The 18,229-nt window shown below is 46.0% G+C and overlaps 2 protein-coding genes across 14 annotated transcripts in view; one reads left to right on the forward strand and one right to left on the reverse strand.

The window, feature by feature from the left end:
* Positions 1-18,229, forward strand: part of LOC119375196 (GRB10-interacting GYF protein 2) — a 676,837-nt gene that overhangs the window by 327,142 nt on the left and 331,466 nt on the right. The gene's annotated exons all lie outside the window — the stretch shown is intronic.
* The window catches only part of LOC119374426 (aarF domain-containing protein kinase 1), a 55,678-nt gene continuing 45,553 nt past the window's right edge, over positions 8,105-18,229 (reverse strand). For 2 of the 3 annotated variants that reach the window (XM_037644515.2, XM_037644516.2), the window contains exons 9-11: positions 15,603-15,803; positions 12,978-13,107; positions 8,114-10,593 (exon numbers count right to left, since the gene is read on the reverse strand). In XM_037644515.2, coding sequence (XP_037500443.1) covers positions 10,310-10,593; positions 12,978-13,107; positions 15,603-15,803 — 615 coding nt within the window. In that variant the 3' untranslated portion in view covers positions 8,114-10,309. Of the gene's footprint in view, positions 10,594-12,977; positions 13,108-15,602; positions 15,804-18,229 lie in introns of all 3 variants that reach the window. The other variant, XM_049420369.1, reaches the window with a different exon arrangement.

An 18,229-nucleotide genomic window follows, 5' to 3' on the forward strand; every position in this document is an offset into this window, starting at 1 on the left:
AAAACGGGAGGTGTGAATAGAAAGAAAGGACCGGGAAGGGGCTATTGAGATGAGATGGCGTGCCAAATGGGGTGAGTGAAGGGAAGACAAAATAAAGAAATTCCGGGAAGTTAGCACTAAGTTGCGCAAAGCTTGGCACGGCGAAGCTGGTTGATCCTCAGCTCGTCGTATTGCAGCACAACAACGCCGGCGGCGATTGGGTCCAGCGTGCTTGGCCGAAGAAGCGGCAGCCAAGAGACAGCGACAGGCGGATCCGGAATATGAGCAAGGCTTGCCACTCTGAATGTGTTGAAATCGCGGTCCCTGAGCCACGGTGCAAGAAACTGTCGCGGTTGCTATGGTGACGGCTCGGCGGCGACTCGTCCTCGGCGCGGCAGCGGCTTAGCTATTTTTAGAAACGGCGCAGCATGGGTGTTTTGTTAACGGACGCCTTATTGCCAGCTTTAAAAGCTTCGCTGTAAAAAGAGAACACAAGGTGGGGGAGAGGCACACAACTTGTATGGCGATTTTGATTCCATCTACAATGTAGAAAGTGGAATAATAATAATAATAATATTTGGGGTTTAACGTCCCAAAACCAAGATATGATTATGAGAGACGCCGTAGTGGAGGGCTCCGGAAATTTCGACCACCTAAATCTAAGTACACGGGCCTCAAACATTTTCGCCTCCATCGAAAATGCAGCCGCCGCGGCCGGGATTCGATCCCGCGACCTTCGGGTCAGCAGCCGAGCGCCATAGCCACTAGACCACCGTGGCGGGGCTGTAGAAAATGGAAGGGGGAGTAGTATTTCGCTGGTTCATCAATCAGCGCGCCCATTGTTTTCAGCAAAAATCAAATAAAAACAGAAATAACTATACATCACACGTGAGCAGTAACCAAGAATGAGAATTTTGGGGTCATAACGGCTAAAAATTCTTAGATGTGAGGCATAAGTTGCAATGATTGTCGTTGCGTACCCGATATATCGGGCTGCTATGTGGGCATTGGAATGAGCGTTTACTTATGCGCGCAGGAACATATTCTTTAGTTTAATTTCACTACGGCGATAAAGGACCCTTATTACTTCGGGAAACGCTTTTCCAAGGAGGTCGTTCCTTGCTAATATTCGAGAATACTTACGGATGATACTGCTTATGTTTGGGAGCACATTTGAGTAGCTTTTATAAATGCGAGTGGCTCATTCAACTATCTTTGATGGTGTCTTCTGGGTAGCGCTTATTTTCTCATTTACGCGCTTCGTTGTCGGCCTTGTTTAGCGCGTAGTGCGGCTGATTCCTTTCAACTAAGGTAGCCTTTAGATTAGTGAAGTGGTGAACGTAGTCACTGTCGTCGTTACAGATCCTTCTAAAACGCCTCGCCTGTCCAACAAATATTCCTCGCAGTCGCTTGTAGTGTAGCGCATTATCACTACAGTAATTTTGGGTACTGCTGGATATCCGTTGGCTTTCTGTAGAACGTCGTCTGTAATTTTCCACTTTCAATAGATAATGTCGTGTCGAGGAAGTTACTTTCGCTGGAAGAATGGTAAATTATCTACTGGGTGAAACTTGTTAGAATGGCCAATGAATGTGCTTAGTGCACTTACGCCATGTTCCCATACAATAAATAATGAAAACCAACAGATAATGAGCCGAAGCAAGATATAGGGGACGTTAATTGTGCTATTTTAAGTGTATTGTAGTAATTATGATATAGGTGTGAAGACAGTCAAGTAGACCAAAAGCCAACTTGCCACCGGCAGGGACTGAACCTGCCACCTTCGGACAGAATATGGGAAGACAGCACGTGCGCAGTGTGCGGTCTTCACATCTTCTTTTGTTCTTTTTACAGCTCATTTAAAAACCATTACAAAATGAACGTCAACCAACTAGCCAAACGTGGTGCTCGTCTGGGTTGCAACTAGGGCTCCGTGTTTTCGGAGTTTATTTTTCTTCATATTCGGAGGGTTTTTTTTTCGGAGTATTTTTTTTTTTGCGGAAATTCGGCGTTTATCGGAGTTTATTTATCGTAAATCTCCAATTCCCCCAAATTCGGAGTTTAATTTTGCGTTATTTTCAACACTACAAATTCTTGAATGAAATTATATCTGAACACGAAAACGTCAGTACACAAGCGAAGGTTTGAACGCACCAACACATATACATACAAGCACAAACACTTGAATACAAAACACCTATTTTTTGCGTATTACAACCTTAAAGCTTGTTGTAATAGCCGCACGGATACTTTACAAGGTTTCTCAGATTCTCAGCTATAAAAATGTCATTTCAACGTTTGCGCTAGAAACAGGGAGAGCCAGAAGACTCAGCGCGCAGCGAGAAAGCACTGGCCATTGGACAGTGAGGTAGCCTCCACAACGCCAGAGGTTCAACAATGTTACTGACTTTATAGCTCTTTATAGATTTTACATGTCGTCAGTTTCAAGAAACACTAGCTTAAAAATCAGCGCATAGGTTTCGAACGGGCGAAGAAGCACATGCTTCGCATTTGGATTCACAATTTGAACACTGTACCAAAACGATTCACTGGTGTTCTGGAGTGCGCCGCAAAGGTTCCTCTCAAGTGTCAGTCTACACTTTTCAGCGACAGCAGCGTAGTATCTATGAAAGTCTGGGACAGCCGTTGGCGGTCATTCCCGTCGAGGAGATCAACAGACTTGCGACATCTGATGTGAAGACCTCAGATGGGTCACGCCATTGACCGAGGAGCACAGTGCAAACGAACCCACAGTATGGGGTAAACCTGGTGTACCAGCGTACTTTCTGCTTCAAGTTCCTTAATGATTGAGAGCATAGCACAGCGAATTCGTCTTAAGAAACCTCAATTTAATCAGCGTGTCGTGCACAACTTCAGGCGATGAAACAAGAGTTTTGAGCGTCTCACACTTCATTCCTTTGGCGTCGTCACTTCTCAAGAAAGACAAAATGGCACGCCAATAGTCCTGAGCATATTCCAAAGCTTCATAAAAAGATAACCACCTAGACGAACATACAGTCTTCAGCGACTTGATGGTCATGCACATGGCCACGCACACAAGTCCAAACTTACGGCGCCGCCCGCCACGACTCCAACGGGGCAGGAAAGTGCACAACAAAATCGTGAACTACCTTAAATGAGCTCGTCTTAATTCCATCCTCCAGAACATTGTTAAGTTGGCGGCACGGATCTTTTAAGTGAAGTGCCTGGAATTCGGGGCTGGAAAGTTGCAAGTCCTTGTGAAGCTTCTGCATGTAGGAAGATGAATCGGAGCACAACACAACTACCTGGTATAATGCCTTTTCAACCTTCTGAAGAGCGGTTTGTACAAACATACCAACTTATACTGTTACACTGCTGAACTACTTGCAAGCTAGTCAGTCATGAGGGTCCAAAGTCCAGGAAGCTCAAAATGTCATCTCACGCTTCCTGGGAGCCGTACGTTGACGTCTCTCGCTCCGCGCGCAACAGGCCCTTTGTTAAATGCGCAACGGGTGAGGTCTACATTAAAGGGGTCATGAAGCACCCCTTGGGCTTGTTGAAAAAACACATCCTGCGGAAAGCTGACACGGCTATGAACTGCTCAGACAAATATTGCAGTCGTGCGAGCCGCGTAAAGGCTACAAGCGGTGCGCGAAGTTAGCTGTTTTCTCAGACGCCCTCTTTTCAAACAGAGACCGGTTCTCACTCTCGTCAGTGGATACGCGACGTCAACTGGCGTCTGCCAGTTGACGTCGCGTATCTGCTTCTCCGCGTCGCAAAAGACATAGCATCCTCATTGGCCGATAGCCGACAGAAATCGGGAGCGGCGTTCGGATCAGATGCGCTTCTTGCCACGGGGTGCCGCCACTTGCCAGCGCCGCACTCTGCTAACTTTGCACGGGTAGCCGCACTCGCGCATGCGAATCACAGCGGGAGAGCGATCGCGTTACATGACGCGCGCTGACGTAACTTCTTTCCCCTCGTGCCATCCCTTCCTGTATAGCTTCCAGTGCGCTCGTCGGCACTAGAAAAGAGAGAAAGCGTTGAGAGCGTGCGCCAAACCCCCATAACTCCGCTCATTCTTGACGGATTCGAAATTTTTGCGGCAATCGATTCGGGAGGCAGTAAACTCCGATACTGAGGTCATTAGATCATTATTTGGAAAAGTGGTTCATGACCTCTTTAATCAGCAAAACCGTCCGATGTATCAATGACAGCTTAGGACAAGCCCTTTCAATAAAGAACGGAACAGGGTCATATTGGTCGTTACAATTGGAGTTTATCGGATAAATCCGAATCGTTAAAAGTTTTGCCGGCGAGTGTTTATCGGTTTTTTTTTTTCGGATTTACCAGAGAACACAGAGCCATAGTTGTAACCAGTTCGTCGATGGGTATTTTAGGCTTCGCGATGCTGAGGATCCTGGCGGGCAATGCGTTTGCGCTTAGCATCGTTCGTCCAATCTTCGTCAGTCATTTTAGCCCGGTGGCGTACATCAGACTTGCGTTTCTGTTGCCGCTGGTGCTTTAGATTGGCGCGCGGTGTCGTCACGCGGTCTCTCGTAGGCGGCGCGAAACCCGCACGCGGGTGGTGCGGCGCGGACGTTGTGTTTTGTAGCGTTAGCTACACTGGCCTAGCCGAGCCAGTTTCGCGTGGCTCCTCAAGAGCCGTGCTGCGCATGCGCGAGGATCAGTGATGTCACACAGCTGGCGCATCGGAGCCGGCACTTCCCGCGCACTCCGCCGCTGCCGCGCGCGACTCGCTGCCGCCGGTCTGCGCTTTCCAGAGGAGTGACGTCGTAGCCGAGGAAGACGTACTGGCGCCGGCGCGCGCGCAGCTATTCGCCTTCGCTGTGCAGTCGCCGTCCGACAATGCGCTGGAGCCGCTTGATAGCGCCTCTGACTGGCGTTTGCCAGCGTGGTTTAGCCATGGAGAAGGAGAGCGCAAATGCTGCTCAACGGCGCAGAAGAGCGGAGAAGCTTAACTCATCGGATCCCGAAGTAGTTGCCTGGCCAAATAAATATACATGTGCCACATATGTATACCATGTGTTTGTCATTGGAGCAGCAGTAAGCATGATAATCAAGCTAATCCTAGACAATCAGGGAAAGCTAAGAACAATAAGCTGAACCTTGCTAAAATCAGCTGAACCTTTGCTAATGCAACATTATCCTGGCATAGCCGAGCTAAGCCACTGCAACATTTTTTTGTCAACATTTCGGAGACATTTTTTTCCAGATCCCAGCCATAATCGAGTTCGCTCTAAATATTCTTTCCCCCTTGGAAATACGTCAGCTTATTTCCGACAAAAAAAAAGTAACGAGATTTTCGTGTCCTGCACAGTATCACAGTATCTTGCAGTGATACATGGTAAAAATATTTCACTATGACATACACATACATTTTTCAAATGTATCTCGATACAGAAATACAGATGCTCAATGATATCTCTAAGATACTCACGCAATAGTCTTGCATCGTGGTACTGCACGGCCCTGTGTGATAGGTAGGTTAAGGCGAGCCAAGACGGGACGCGGGGCAAAACGCGCCTTGGAGTCGCCGCAATAATCGACGTGCAAAAACATTTTCGTTTCGATACTTTGCAAAGGAACATCAAGAAGCATGATTGCTCAAATATGATCACCGAACATAACACACCTTAGAGATCTCAAACTTCCATTTTAAACCTCCAACGTGAAGCCATCATATTTATCAAAATTAGGCCTCAGCAAACCGCTCGCTATGCTTAAAGGGGTCACTAAAAGCAAATACACTTTTATGTCACAGTGAAACAGGGGCACAGCCAAGGGGGGTTTCACACCCCCCCCCCTCTCGAAATTTTTCAGTTTTGCTTGCGTATATACACACGCACACATGCAAACGCACGCACGAACATACATAAAGTATAGTTGAACGCCCCCCCCCCTTGAAAGAAATTTCTGGCTACGCCCCTGCAGTGAAAGTTTAATGCTTGAGAACTTGTAAGATGTTAACATTACGCAGAGAAGCGCTTTAGCAATTGACATGTAATCCCTAGTACTCAAACTACTCGTGATAGAAAAGAAGGTTGCGGTGACTTAGGAGATGGAATAATATGCAACTTGTGCGCTTTTTCTTGACGTTACACTTGCACAATGACATAACTTCCGTTTTCGCTGGGCTGTGCGCTCCAGCCCCGGCTGTCTGGCAGTAAAGGGCGGGCATGGCAAATGCTACGTCACAAAGCCGTTCTCGGAGGCGGGCGGTTTTGAAATGCGCTAACGCTATGTGAACCACTAAAACGTGACTTTCTTTCAAACTAAGCATTTCCTTGGCACGAGACAAGCACTACGAGATTCTGAAATGCTATTTGAACAACGCACGTCGACTTAACATTTGCCTTTAGTGTCCTTTTAAGCGCACTCTAAAGCATTTTACAAACTACATAACTTATAGATTAAGCTAATTTTCCCCAATATTGAATATGATTTGACAACACGGGATCCTGACCAACAACGTTTATCTAATGACACTGACACACGATCACTTTAAACTTATGCCGCCCAGTTTCATCTTTCTAGATTATACGTGCTGCCCCACTGAAAAACTTTTAACAGGCACAGTACTCACGGATTGAAATAGGACAACTTAGAGGTAAGTAAAGTGCATACTTTTGTTTCTACCATCTCCAGTTCGGGTCATATCGGCGTACTATCGACTCGAACGCACAGATCAGAGCCAACATTATCTTTAGAGACCAGATTCGTCGCGACATGACGTAGTTATCTTGAGCAGCTGTAGATACCAGTCGTTATAATGAAAAAATTGATGTTTTGATTGAACCTGTGAGTACAGTACAATAAAGTGAAACAATGAATCAGTTTAGAGCGATAAATTATTTATGGAAGACTCTACTGTGGTTAATTTCACCATCACATGCACGTTAATAGAAGAGAAAATGAAGGTCAGATTTTCATTTTTGAAATTTTGCACCAACATGTCAACAATTACAGCAGCAGTGCTGTTTTGTCTCCCCTTTGTGATCTGTCCTGGTTTTGAAGGGGCCCATGAACACTTTGCTGAGTTATAATGAAATAGTCTCATTATTAGCACATGGCGCTTCATGAATCACATGCCTCAAAAATTTTTGGAATCCATCAAGTACGAGCTGAGTTACAGGGATTTGTCGCACGCTCAAGTGCTTTGTCTCTCCTTTCGTACCAGCGAGCGCGCTGAAAGCTACGCAGGGAGGGGATGACAAGGGGGCAGGAAGATGCGTCCCTTCGTCAGCGCACGCCATGACCTTGAGCACTTTCTTTTCTTGTTTTTCTTCAAACACACGGCTCACTTTCCTTCAATATGATCGCGAACGCGGGCACATGGTGGCATCTTGCGGCGGCCACGGTAACTGCACAGCTCAGGATGCTCAAATCAGCCAACCGCCATGGACGAGGGCCTATGGCACAGAAATTTGGCATCATTTGCAGAGAGAAGAGGGAGTGATTTTCAGGTGACTGTGAAAATTAATTGTAAATTCTAAGCCACGTGTTTCTGATGATTCAGAGGGCCCAGGAAAGGGCGGAGCGTCACGGCGTTGTCCTCTACGTGGGCGCGGCCAGCAATTACAACGGCCTCCCGTTGGGGTTCCTGTCAGTAACTCCTCAGGATCCAATAAAGTTCGTTGTCTGTCTGTCTGTAGGCCACGTGTCGCACTATAATGTTCGGCTTGCATGTTCTTGGGAGCCTCAACTACCGATCGGCAGCGTTTTCTGACCACGCTTAAAAAGTGTTGAAGTGGGGTCTCTTTAAAAGTTACACACCACCTAGACCCAAATGAAGTTGAACATCTGTGCATGTCAGCATGATGTCACAAATTTCAGTGTTTTTTTTTTGTATTTGGTCTCATTGGCTTAACAAAATTTCCTGAAACTTGGTATCATTGGCGTAGTGGAAGGGGGTCGAAACCCCCCCCCTCTCCCACCCAAAAGTTTTCGATTTTGCATGTGTGTATATACATGCACACATAAAAACACATGCACCAACATACATAAGGCTTGTTGAACCCCCTCGGTAAAAAAAATTCTGGCTATGGCCCTGCTTGGTATGCTAGGCCGCTGGTCTCCTTGGAAGGCACTGCACTTCATTTTTAGCGATTGGTCTCCTTGGAGGGCAATGCACTTCATTTTTAGCGATTAAAGCACCAGGTATGGAGGCCCTAGCAGATGACATCAGAATCCCTGAAGTCACAGCAGTAGATGCAAAAACTTCACTGCATTTTCTTTTTGCACTTTTTCTTCGCTTACAAGGCGTCTTCTCATGGCAAGAGTGGTGCTTCTACCATTGTGAAAAGGTATTTACTAAAATGACACGATTAGTTCTTCAGTGTCCCTCTAAAACATCGTGCCAAACTGAAACTGTTCTCGATCGTCGTGAAATCACTCATTTTACAAACACATTGCGGGGCTAGTCAGCGATGTATGTTTTTATTCATGCACTGGACAATTTTTATGAAGAAAAATGACTCGTGTTCTGCTTTCTCATAGACTATACAGTCACAGCAGAGGACTCCAAATTAGTTTCAATCACCTGGGATTCTTTGACATGTAACCTAAATTTAAGTCCATAGGTGCATTTGCATTTCACTCCCATCAAAATGCAGACACCGTGGCCAGAAATTGAATACATGTCCTCAATATCAACAGCGCAACACCTTAAGTGCTAAGCTATCAAAGTGGGTCGTTTTTCTAATGTCCCATGTGACCTTGCCATAACGAAGTTGTGCTATAAGATGACCACATTACTGCATCCCTACTTCCACAAAGGACGGCACCTGTTAGACAAATGCTGCTCCGCTCTTTGGGATTGTCAATTCCTGTGTGTCAAGACCCACGAACGGGGCATGCAGATGTGCATGTTTTCTTCATGTCATGTTTCATGGCGCCACAACGCTGGCATAAAAACTGAGAAAGCATATATTTTCTCGCCTGTCTCAACTTTTCACACACATGTGAACAAAAAGTCTTCCAACAGCTGCATTGTCAGAGTAAATTCCGTAACAGACTGGTGGCACAGCCACAGTGAATGTATAAACACCACCTTCAATGGCTGAAATACTTTTCTGTTTCATTCAATACTTGCCACTTTGAGAACGTCCCTTGTTTCTCCATTTTGTGACGTGCTCACTCACAGTCTAACCATAAATCACAGGCACGATAAAAGTAATTGGAGAGCTACATATTACACATCATGTAAGTAGTATTATAACACCAGAAAAAGGGTGAAGTTGCTAAAAATATGCTGGCACGTTGATACCGGAGACCAGTGCCGAGAAAAAAAATATGAAGTCATGGAGCTGCTTCCTTAAACTTAAGTTCAGTGATTCTAAACTGAACCAGCACACGCATTTTACATGCGCACTATTCATGAAACACATTCAAATGGCAGCAGATAAGAGCAGGACGGATGGAAATTTTCTTTCATGTGACGGACATTTTCTGCTCCAGAAAAACTGCTCAACAGCTTTGTCCTCTGCAATCTTACTTCTGAACATTCACACCTAGTGCATCGAAGCATGCAATAAAGGCACTAAAATAGGCGTATTTCATACATTCTTGCAATTCAGTGCAAACTGTGACAACAAGATTTCGGTACACTAGAAGTAAAAAGCTGGCTAAACGAATTCCTAGCATTTTGCTACAAAACACAACAGCCTTCCACAGTCGACTGCGCCCACCACTTTGGAGTCAAACGTACAAATGCACTCAGTCTCAACATGTCCCTACTCACATTTCGCATCAACGTGACGCATCATACAGGCACTCACAATGTAAGAACAGTTCTGGGGGGCTATTTTGTAAGCGTTCTGTCGTAGAACGGAAGTGGTCCATTCTATCGGGCCGCACGCGATTGGTTGAGGCTCGTTTGACAGTCAAGACGTGAGAATAGGCAAGAACGGTCATAGAACGTTCGCCGGCTCCGTTCTATCGATAGAACTGATATAAAACGGTCTCCGGACGACTTCAATTGGATCAAAATTCAATTCCCCGGCCCCAGCGCTTACGTTTCGATACAATCCAAGTCGTCCAGAGACCGTTTTGTATCCTTTCTATTGATAGAATGGAGCCGGCGAGCGTTCTATGACCGTTCTTGCCTATTCTCACGTCTTCACCGTCAAACGAGCGTCCACCAATCGCGTGCGGCCCGATAGAACGGACTACCTCCGTTCTGTGATAGAACGCTTACAAAATAGCCCCCCTGATGAGATTCTCGAGACGAAAACATCCCATCCCTTAGTGTTTTACCACAAGAACATGCGCCTCATCATATCATACATGTTCTGTGGTGTTCACTGGAGAGTCTTGACAAATCCAGTCATGCCCATATTTGTGTTGCCAAACAACAGGCCACAGTTACAGGACTCGCACGTCCTTCGCTCATGCCGCATCGCCCGACCTGAGCAGCCTTCCCCACAAGCGGTCTAGTCCTAAACCACAGGAAAGTCTGGTACACCGTGATGGCCGACTGTGCGAAGCAGGCACGCACCACCACTACCATTCTAGACCACCAGTTGGCACAGTGCTTCAGCTGGTCCTCATACACAGCACGCACGCAGCACCGAGACATGGTGATGAACGAACGGGCCGCACCTCGTGTCCCTGTATAAAACCAAAGGCAGCATGATTGAAAATTTACGTTGAATTAGCACTGTCAAGCACTAATGTAATAAACAATGACATAACAAATTATTAAATATAACGAAGAAAGAGCGGGAACTTTATCACTGCAACTAGCATATAACGAGGACATGCTTACAAAGAATATCAGACCTAAAATGAGAGTTGTTCGTCAGATGCGACTTTTGATATAAAGAGCTCTAAAACACACTAAATGCCATGTTTCTCTGCTTCTGACGTCAAAAAACAAAACTGCTGCATATAACCAAGTTCACCATATGCCATTATTGTTCCAGCCAACATACAGCACATGGGATCTGGTAATATAATACTAATGTATGAAAGTACTTCAGTTACAGAGGTGGGACTGCCCAGTCATCTTGCAGCAATTTTCAGAGGAAGTGAAACTGCATTTTGTGGGAGTTTGGAGTACAATAAATATCATTTTTGAGCAATTTGAAGCAGAGACAGCTTCCTTTTGAAGCTCTTTGGAGCAGGCCAATAAAAACTTAGCATCAAACTGATATTAAATTCACTTAATGTATGAAAATTTTGATAATAGAGAGCTTTAGAACAGTGTAAAATGCTGCTAGACATAGTGCATAGACAAGGAATGAATGAATACTAAGAGACATACAAGTGTTGACTTCCAGCTGGTTTTATTTGTCAGACAGCACACATTCATATAGCACTGACATCACACAAAGAACACAGTTTACAGCATGTGCCGAAACTCCTTTTAATTGTCACGAAAGTTGGTGTAGCCGTCGGTGAGTTCAACAACCTAAGTCATTGCGGAACACAATTCGGTCAGAGTTAACATATAGGGTAGACAAGGACGTTGCATAAAGCACATTACCTCACTACACCAAGCAAAAAACATCTAAAACACTCCACAAGGTGACCCAAATAAAAAACTACTATCAGAACCACTTAATGTGGATAAGCAAGTTCTACAGGGCAGTAGGACAAGTTGATAGGTGCGAAGAGGCCAGCCAACACATCAAGAGTGCTGCAATCTCTATCTTGTACAATTAAACCTCGATATAATGACCCCCAATATAAAGAAATTTTTTATATGACGTATTTTCAGTTTTTTCAACTTCATGTACAGTACTCCGGGATTCAAACGCGACATCAAATTTTTCAGCTATAGTAACGACTGGTACGCGCAATTGCTCGAGATAACCACATCATGTCACGACAAATCTGGTCTCTAAAGATAATGTTGGCTCTGATTTACACGTTCGAGTCAAAATTACACCAAAATGACCCGAACTGAAGATGGTGAAAATGAAAGTGTGTGCATTACTTAGCCCTAAATTGTCCCGTTTCAATCCGTGAGAACTGTACATAGAACACCATAAAGCAGAACATTTTGACAGATTTGCCTGTCTGGTTGGGTTAATGAATTAAGACCTTCAAAGAGCCCTTTGAAAATCTTAATAGAACACCCCATGCATGTTCAGCCTTAATTTTCCGAGGATGTTCATCTCCAATTTTAACCTAACAAAGTTTCACTGCTACTGCAGAGGAATCCAAGGCAACGAATTGGAACTTCAGCTGGTGCCAGTGGTCATATGATTGACTTGCATGCGCTTTTTGCGAACGCCTTTTCAAAACTGCACGATGGAGAGTGGCCACCGAAATGCAGCAGTGTGTTTGTTGGCAGCGGAGCAAGCACAGACCTCAATGCTCTCCTCGCCTTCGAAGCGGTGGACAAAAAGAGCAGGCAGCTGATTCGTGGCCTGTCGGTACCTTGGTGCATGCTATCGTGCAATGGCTCTAATGTCTTTATGCAGTGTAATCGGGCGTACTTCCGTATGCTGCACCACGCATGCAATGCCTGTTTTTGTTATCACTGCACGTCAAGTAAAAAGCATGAGTAGCAGCACAGGCAGTAGCAGTAAATGCAATGAGCTCCCAGCTATATCAGATGTGAAGCAGCTTTTGGTTGGGGCTGTGTCCGTCCTTCCATGGCGACCGTCCGCTCAGGAACCATGTGTGCTGGCACGCGCTAGTGCGTTCGGGCCTGTGTAAGGGCCTGGGTAAGACGCTGTGGCCTCTCCCCCTTACACTCTCTCAGCAATCACGTGACGGCGTCGGGGAACGAGATTCTGCAGATGCGCGATGAAACCGCGTGGCGTGCTTCAACAAGAGTTCGGGACGAGTAACAGCAACAGCAACTACAGTGAATTCATGGTATGCTCCACTTGCAAGGACGCGTTAACATCGGGCAAGGTGCACGTGATGAACGGAACTTTAAGTCGGCCCATGCGCTGCTTCGCATCCCCACATGGTTCCCTTTAGTGGGAGATGGTGTAATTTTTTTTGCAAGTGATCGTTCAGAGTAACAAGAAACCGACCTAGGCTGGTCTCGATGCCCCTCAGCAGGTCGTTGGTCTTGAAGATGAGCAGCATCTGCCGAGGGACCATGCCCAGGATCTGAGAGATGAGCGGGAAGTGCTGGCTCGCAAACTCCTTGATTTCAGAACCCTGCATTGTGCGAAGAAAAGATTACGAAAGAGCACATTTGACCCATCAATTAAGAGAACATGGAAACAGCATGCTCTGTTGCAGAACACTAGCTTGCACACCTGAGGCATTAACTAGTGAATACCGCACACGTTCGAATACTGAGCAATTTGGGAACACAGGTCCACCCCTAGTTTGGATTAAAACAATAGGCAGTTCAAGTTGGTAGATCAACACTGTGCTTGGAGTTGCCGAGTGTGCAGCACCTTTCCGGGAGCAGCTGTGCTGCAGTTCAATCATCATCATCATCATCATCATCACCACCACAGCCTATTCTATGTCCACCGCAGGATGAAGACCTCTCCCAACAGTCTCTGACTGCCCATATCCTGAGTGAGCTGATTCTGTTTTATGCCAGCGAACTTCCTAGTTTCGTCACCCCCCCCCCCCAATTCTCTGATGTCCTTGGCTGCATTCACCATTCCCTGGTATTGATTCCACCATTATCGCTGACCACTGGTAGCTAGTCCTGTGCATAACACGGCTTGCCCAGGTCCATTTTTTTTCTTGAATGCTGGCTACTTCTGTTATTTCTCGGATCCATTCTGCTGTCTATCGGACACTTAATGTTACGCTTATCCTTTGTCTTTCCATCGCATGCTGCACGGTCTGAATCCTTTTCTCGGCTTGCCCAGGTCCATTTTTAATGCGATAGCGTTAGAGAGCTTGTTTCACAGAAATTCCGGTGTCGGCGTCGGCGATGGCGTCATTGGTTGTGAGCAAAAAATCGTCCGTGACCGAAAAATCGAGAAAGATGCAAATAAAATAAACAACAAAACATCTTCAGTCCCATTTAGGATCGAACCCGGGCCATTTGCTTGGCAAGCAGGTGTCCTACCACAAAGCTGCAATGTTACTTGCAACTGCTTCGGAAAAAACACTACATAAGTGCCATGTAGTAGAAGGAGTCTCCTTAACACATTTAATGTTGCATGGCAGAAGCGCACAGTCGCGCAAGGCGACGCTTAACTGCATCAACTGTTTCAGTGCGATTTTCGTGTGTGAAAAACACTGAAGTACACAGGTATGTGAAGACCAACTTCACATCTTTCGCACTCCTATCGGCTCTCGGACTTCTTGCCGTGTGCCTTGCAAACTAAGCACAGCCTTGAGGGATTCTTCCTGATTTTGTTTGGCAGGTGTCACGACGAAAATGAGCCCATTTGGCGATCTGTAGCCGCATTGGCGAGGCCATCAAACTACGTTTTTAGTGCGACGCCATGCTTCGAAAAAGCCGGGATAGTGCACCCATCATCGCCGAAAACACACACACACAAACTTACAAACAGCTCCAAAAATGGACAACTACGTCTACCTAGCGGAAAACATATCAAGCAAACAGCAAACATTAGCTAACGTGCTGCAATCTGTGAGACACTGTGAAAAACATGTCTCGACTACAGCAGAGCCTACCGTACTTACTCGAATCTAACGCGCACCTTTTTTTCGGCAAAACGAGTCGAAAAATCGCATGCGCGTTAGAATCGAATACCGAAGAAAAAAAAAAAGAAACTCGGTATCGTATTGCCATCGGCATTTCAAAATGGCCGCCTCCTACGCGCCTCAGCCATTTCTGTCATTGTTTCAGTTCGTACGTGTGCTGAGGAGTTTGTCATCCCGTTCTGCATTCGCAACGGCGGCATGGAAGTGCCCACTCCAAATACTCGACGAGTGCACCACGATGTCGCATTTAAAAGAAAAGTTATTACATGTGCAGAGACGGACGGAAATCGGGCCACATCGCGGTCGTTCGGAGTTGCCAAAACGTGCGTGCGAGACGCGCAAACAGAAGCAGAAGATTGTTTTACAGCAAAGCTTCACGAAAAAGTTTCAGTGGACAAAAGCAGGGCTGGTTTGCCGAAATCGAAGAGCGCTGACAGCGACAAGGAGTTGTCCGACAGCGACGAAGACTGATCCATTACGCAACTCATATCGCCGTCGTAGTAGTGACAGTTTCAGCGGCAAAGCCCGCCGTTTGACTTTGTGTTTTCTTTTTTTGAAACTTTAGTTCATTAAAACCCAAATACTTGTTTTTCTGAATGTGCGAAGGTGGACTCCTACGGACTTCTTTTCATTTCTCTCACGAAAAATGGGTGCGCGTTACAATAGAGGGCGCGGTAGAATCGAGTAAATACAGTATATGGTTCCGCCGTTCTAGCACAGGGAAGTGCTTTAGATCGAAAACCTGTACCATTACTATAGATACGTCTAGCGCGCGCGCTTATCCTCGAAGTTTCAGCCTTGCACGTTAGTACTGGCAGTGAAGTTCAAATAATAAATGACCATTCGAATTATCGAGATTCTATTGGATATCTTTTCTTGTGGTCCCCATGGAAATGTATTACGTGTGTTCCACTGTATTGTTACCACATCATTAATGTGGCACGCCTATCTTTCATAGATACGGTCTGTGCAGAAACCTAACATTCTAATCAACCACCTCCAAGTTCTGTTACCTCTGCCTTGGTGTGCTTCTGGCGGTCAATGCCCCGAGTGATGGAGGTCCACGAGCGGCCCGACACAATGCACGAGAGGACCTTGTAGAGGTCGCCCGACACACCCAGCTGGTTACCCCAGTACTGCAGAGACTCGAGGTCCCGCCGGATCAGGGCTAGCCACATGTGAGCATACTGCAGTCGGAACTGGTCGGTCAACTCCTGCAATTAGGATTGGCATCATTACGAGATGCACTGCTGTCTCTGAAAGATTGCATGTCACTTTGTGCAGTCCATAACGCATCTGATGGTGTGCATATACCTAACGAATCCACAACGACCACAAATGAGATAGCAGCCCACCGCTTCATTAATTCATCCTGTGATGTGTTGTATTCCTTGGAACTACAATATGTCATGCAACTTTTGCGACTAACTTTCCAAGTAACCTCTCATTCAGATGTTTTTTTTTGTAATCCAAGTGGATGCGGACATTGTCGTCATACTAAGCTCGTTCTGTCGCACATTCTGTCTCCTTTCACAGTTGCAGTGATGCTACCGAGGAATTCTGATTTGGAGCAATTTTTGGAGCAGCAAAATTTTCGTTTTGGAGCACTTTGAAGCAGCAAAATTTTCATCTTGGAGCACTTTGGAGCAGATATTTTTGCATCTGGGAGCACTCTGGAGCAGCGAATTTCACATCCTGGAGTGCACTACAGAAGCATATTGCAATAACATTCAAGCACCGGAATATTACTATGGGGCTCTTGTGAAGGCTAGAAATATTTCGATTCATTGCAAATCTCATGGAAAAAATCATCTCAGGAGAACTCCATACTCCTCCTAAATACTTCACTCGCTAATGAAAAAATAAGGGCTCATGCAGTTGAGTGTTCTGAATTAACCTCTTCGGCGATTATTTTCAACACTAGCAAATAAACAGAATACCAGATCAATAAAATTGCACTTTATGAAGTAACACTCTAAATACATCTATGTGGCTATCAGCAGACATTGTAGACAAACGCCGTGATGTACAACAGTGCCTCAATGCCAAAGAGTCACACTGTCCCTAATGCATTCCCCTAAGAAAACTCCAAGGCGAAAGCCAGGTTCTTTTCCTTCTCGATCGACGGGTTAATCCTCCCCCTCCTTCTCTGCAAGCTATCTGCACCTCACCTGGTTTTGCGCTAGCTCCATGATCGGCGCACCGATTACGGAAGCAGTGTAAAGCGACAATGTCGTGATGGCGTCATCACGTGACATCACGATATATGACGCCATGATGACGTCACAAGTTTTGACGATCTATGACGTGATGATGACGCCATCACATGATTATTTTTTGCATCAATCGATTGACGCCGCCGACGGTCAATTTTCGTGTTTGATAAAGCATCTGATGCTTTCGCATTAATATTCGTATTGAACGTTAACAACCTGGCCTTACATACCAAACTGTCCTCCACCATGTCACCTCCTTGACATGCGTGAAACAGCTTCGCTTATCATCCACTTCACAGAGTGAAATGGCTCAATTTTTTTTAAATGTTTATTGTGATAACAATTATATGGACGCTCTCCGCGGATTTTTGCCGTCGCCATTGCCGTAATTTTCTGTATAAAGACCAAATTAATAACATCACCACACGCATTCTAGCCGCGGGTAAAAGCTCGCGACCGCTGGCGACAAACGCGGCTGAAGCGGAGATTAAGCTAGCCGGCCGTCTGTCTCCGTCGCACGGACAGCGCATGACATAACATCTTCCCGCGTGCGGGCCTGCCGTCGATTGTTCATCAAACAGAGAGGAAACGCCCCGCCCGTCTTTCGTAAGGAGCATGAAAGGACGCCAGAGGAGCGGGGGGTAGGGGGGGAAGGGGACCGCATCGTTCGAAGGGCGCAGTCGCTTGCGCGCGCGCCATCTCGAGGCATCAGGAGAAGGCTGGTAAACTTGCTGTGCTCTCAACGCTTACTTCGTGTTTAGAGAACTCAGAGCAAGAAAACGCTTGGGTTCCTGGAGCGGCCATATTCCATTAAACCAGCGTTTTATTGAGTTACGCGAGATCGAATCCAAAAGAGTTAGCGGCTAGCCTTACTTCGTTTAACAATACAATTTGTTGGTATCGCATTCATTGCTTCGCCCTTAAGCGAAATTGAGTTTTTTTTACCCGTTAGCTATTGACCCCTGGAAAGCGAGGGGGCGGACGTGTAACATGGGGTAGCCGCTTCACTGTGGGCCGTCAGCGACGGGCCCGCTACTGACAGCTGCACATTTGCGGCTGCTCCGACCAGGATATATGCTTTTATTAATGAGATGACATTTTTAAAAAGCAAGCAAAAAATTCGAATTGGAACCCTAGCACGTGAGCTCGAAAGGGCAGGGCCTTTTAGGGGGCATTTACCGCAGAGTGATTAAACTCGGACGTGCTGGCATAAGCAATTACGAAAAAGCTCTTCTGAATGAAGGTCCATGGATAAAGTATATCCGAGGAAAAGTGTGAACGCGTGTCCACCGTTCGCGTGCTCTTCCATAAACGCGAAGCAAGGAAAATTCGATATTGTTCCATATATATATAGTGCTAGCGATCCCAGATTTCATTCCGCGATGTCCGGAAACAGAAGTGACAGACATTTTAGCAGCACACAT

Source organism: Rhipicephalus sanguineus, chromosome 11 (assembly GCF_013339695.2).
Source record: "Rhipicephalus sanguineus isolate Rsan-2018 chromosome 11, BIME_Rsan_1.4, whole genome shotgun sequence".
NCBI classification, from domain to species: domain Eukaryota; kingdom Metazoa; phylum Arthropoda; class Arachnida; order Ixodida; family Ixodidae; genus Rhipicephalus; species Rhipicephalus sanguineus.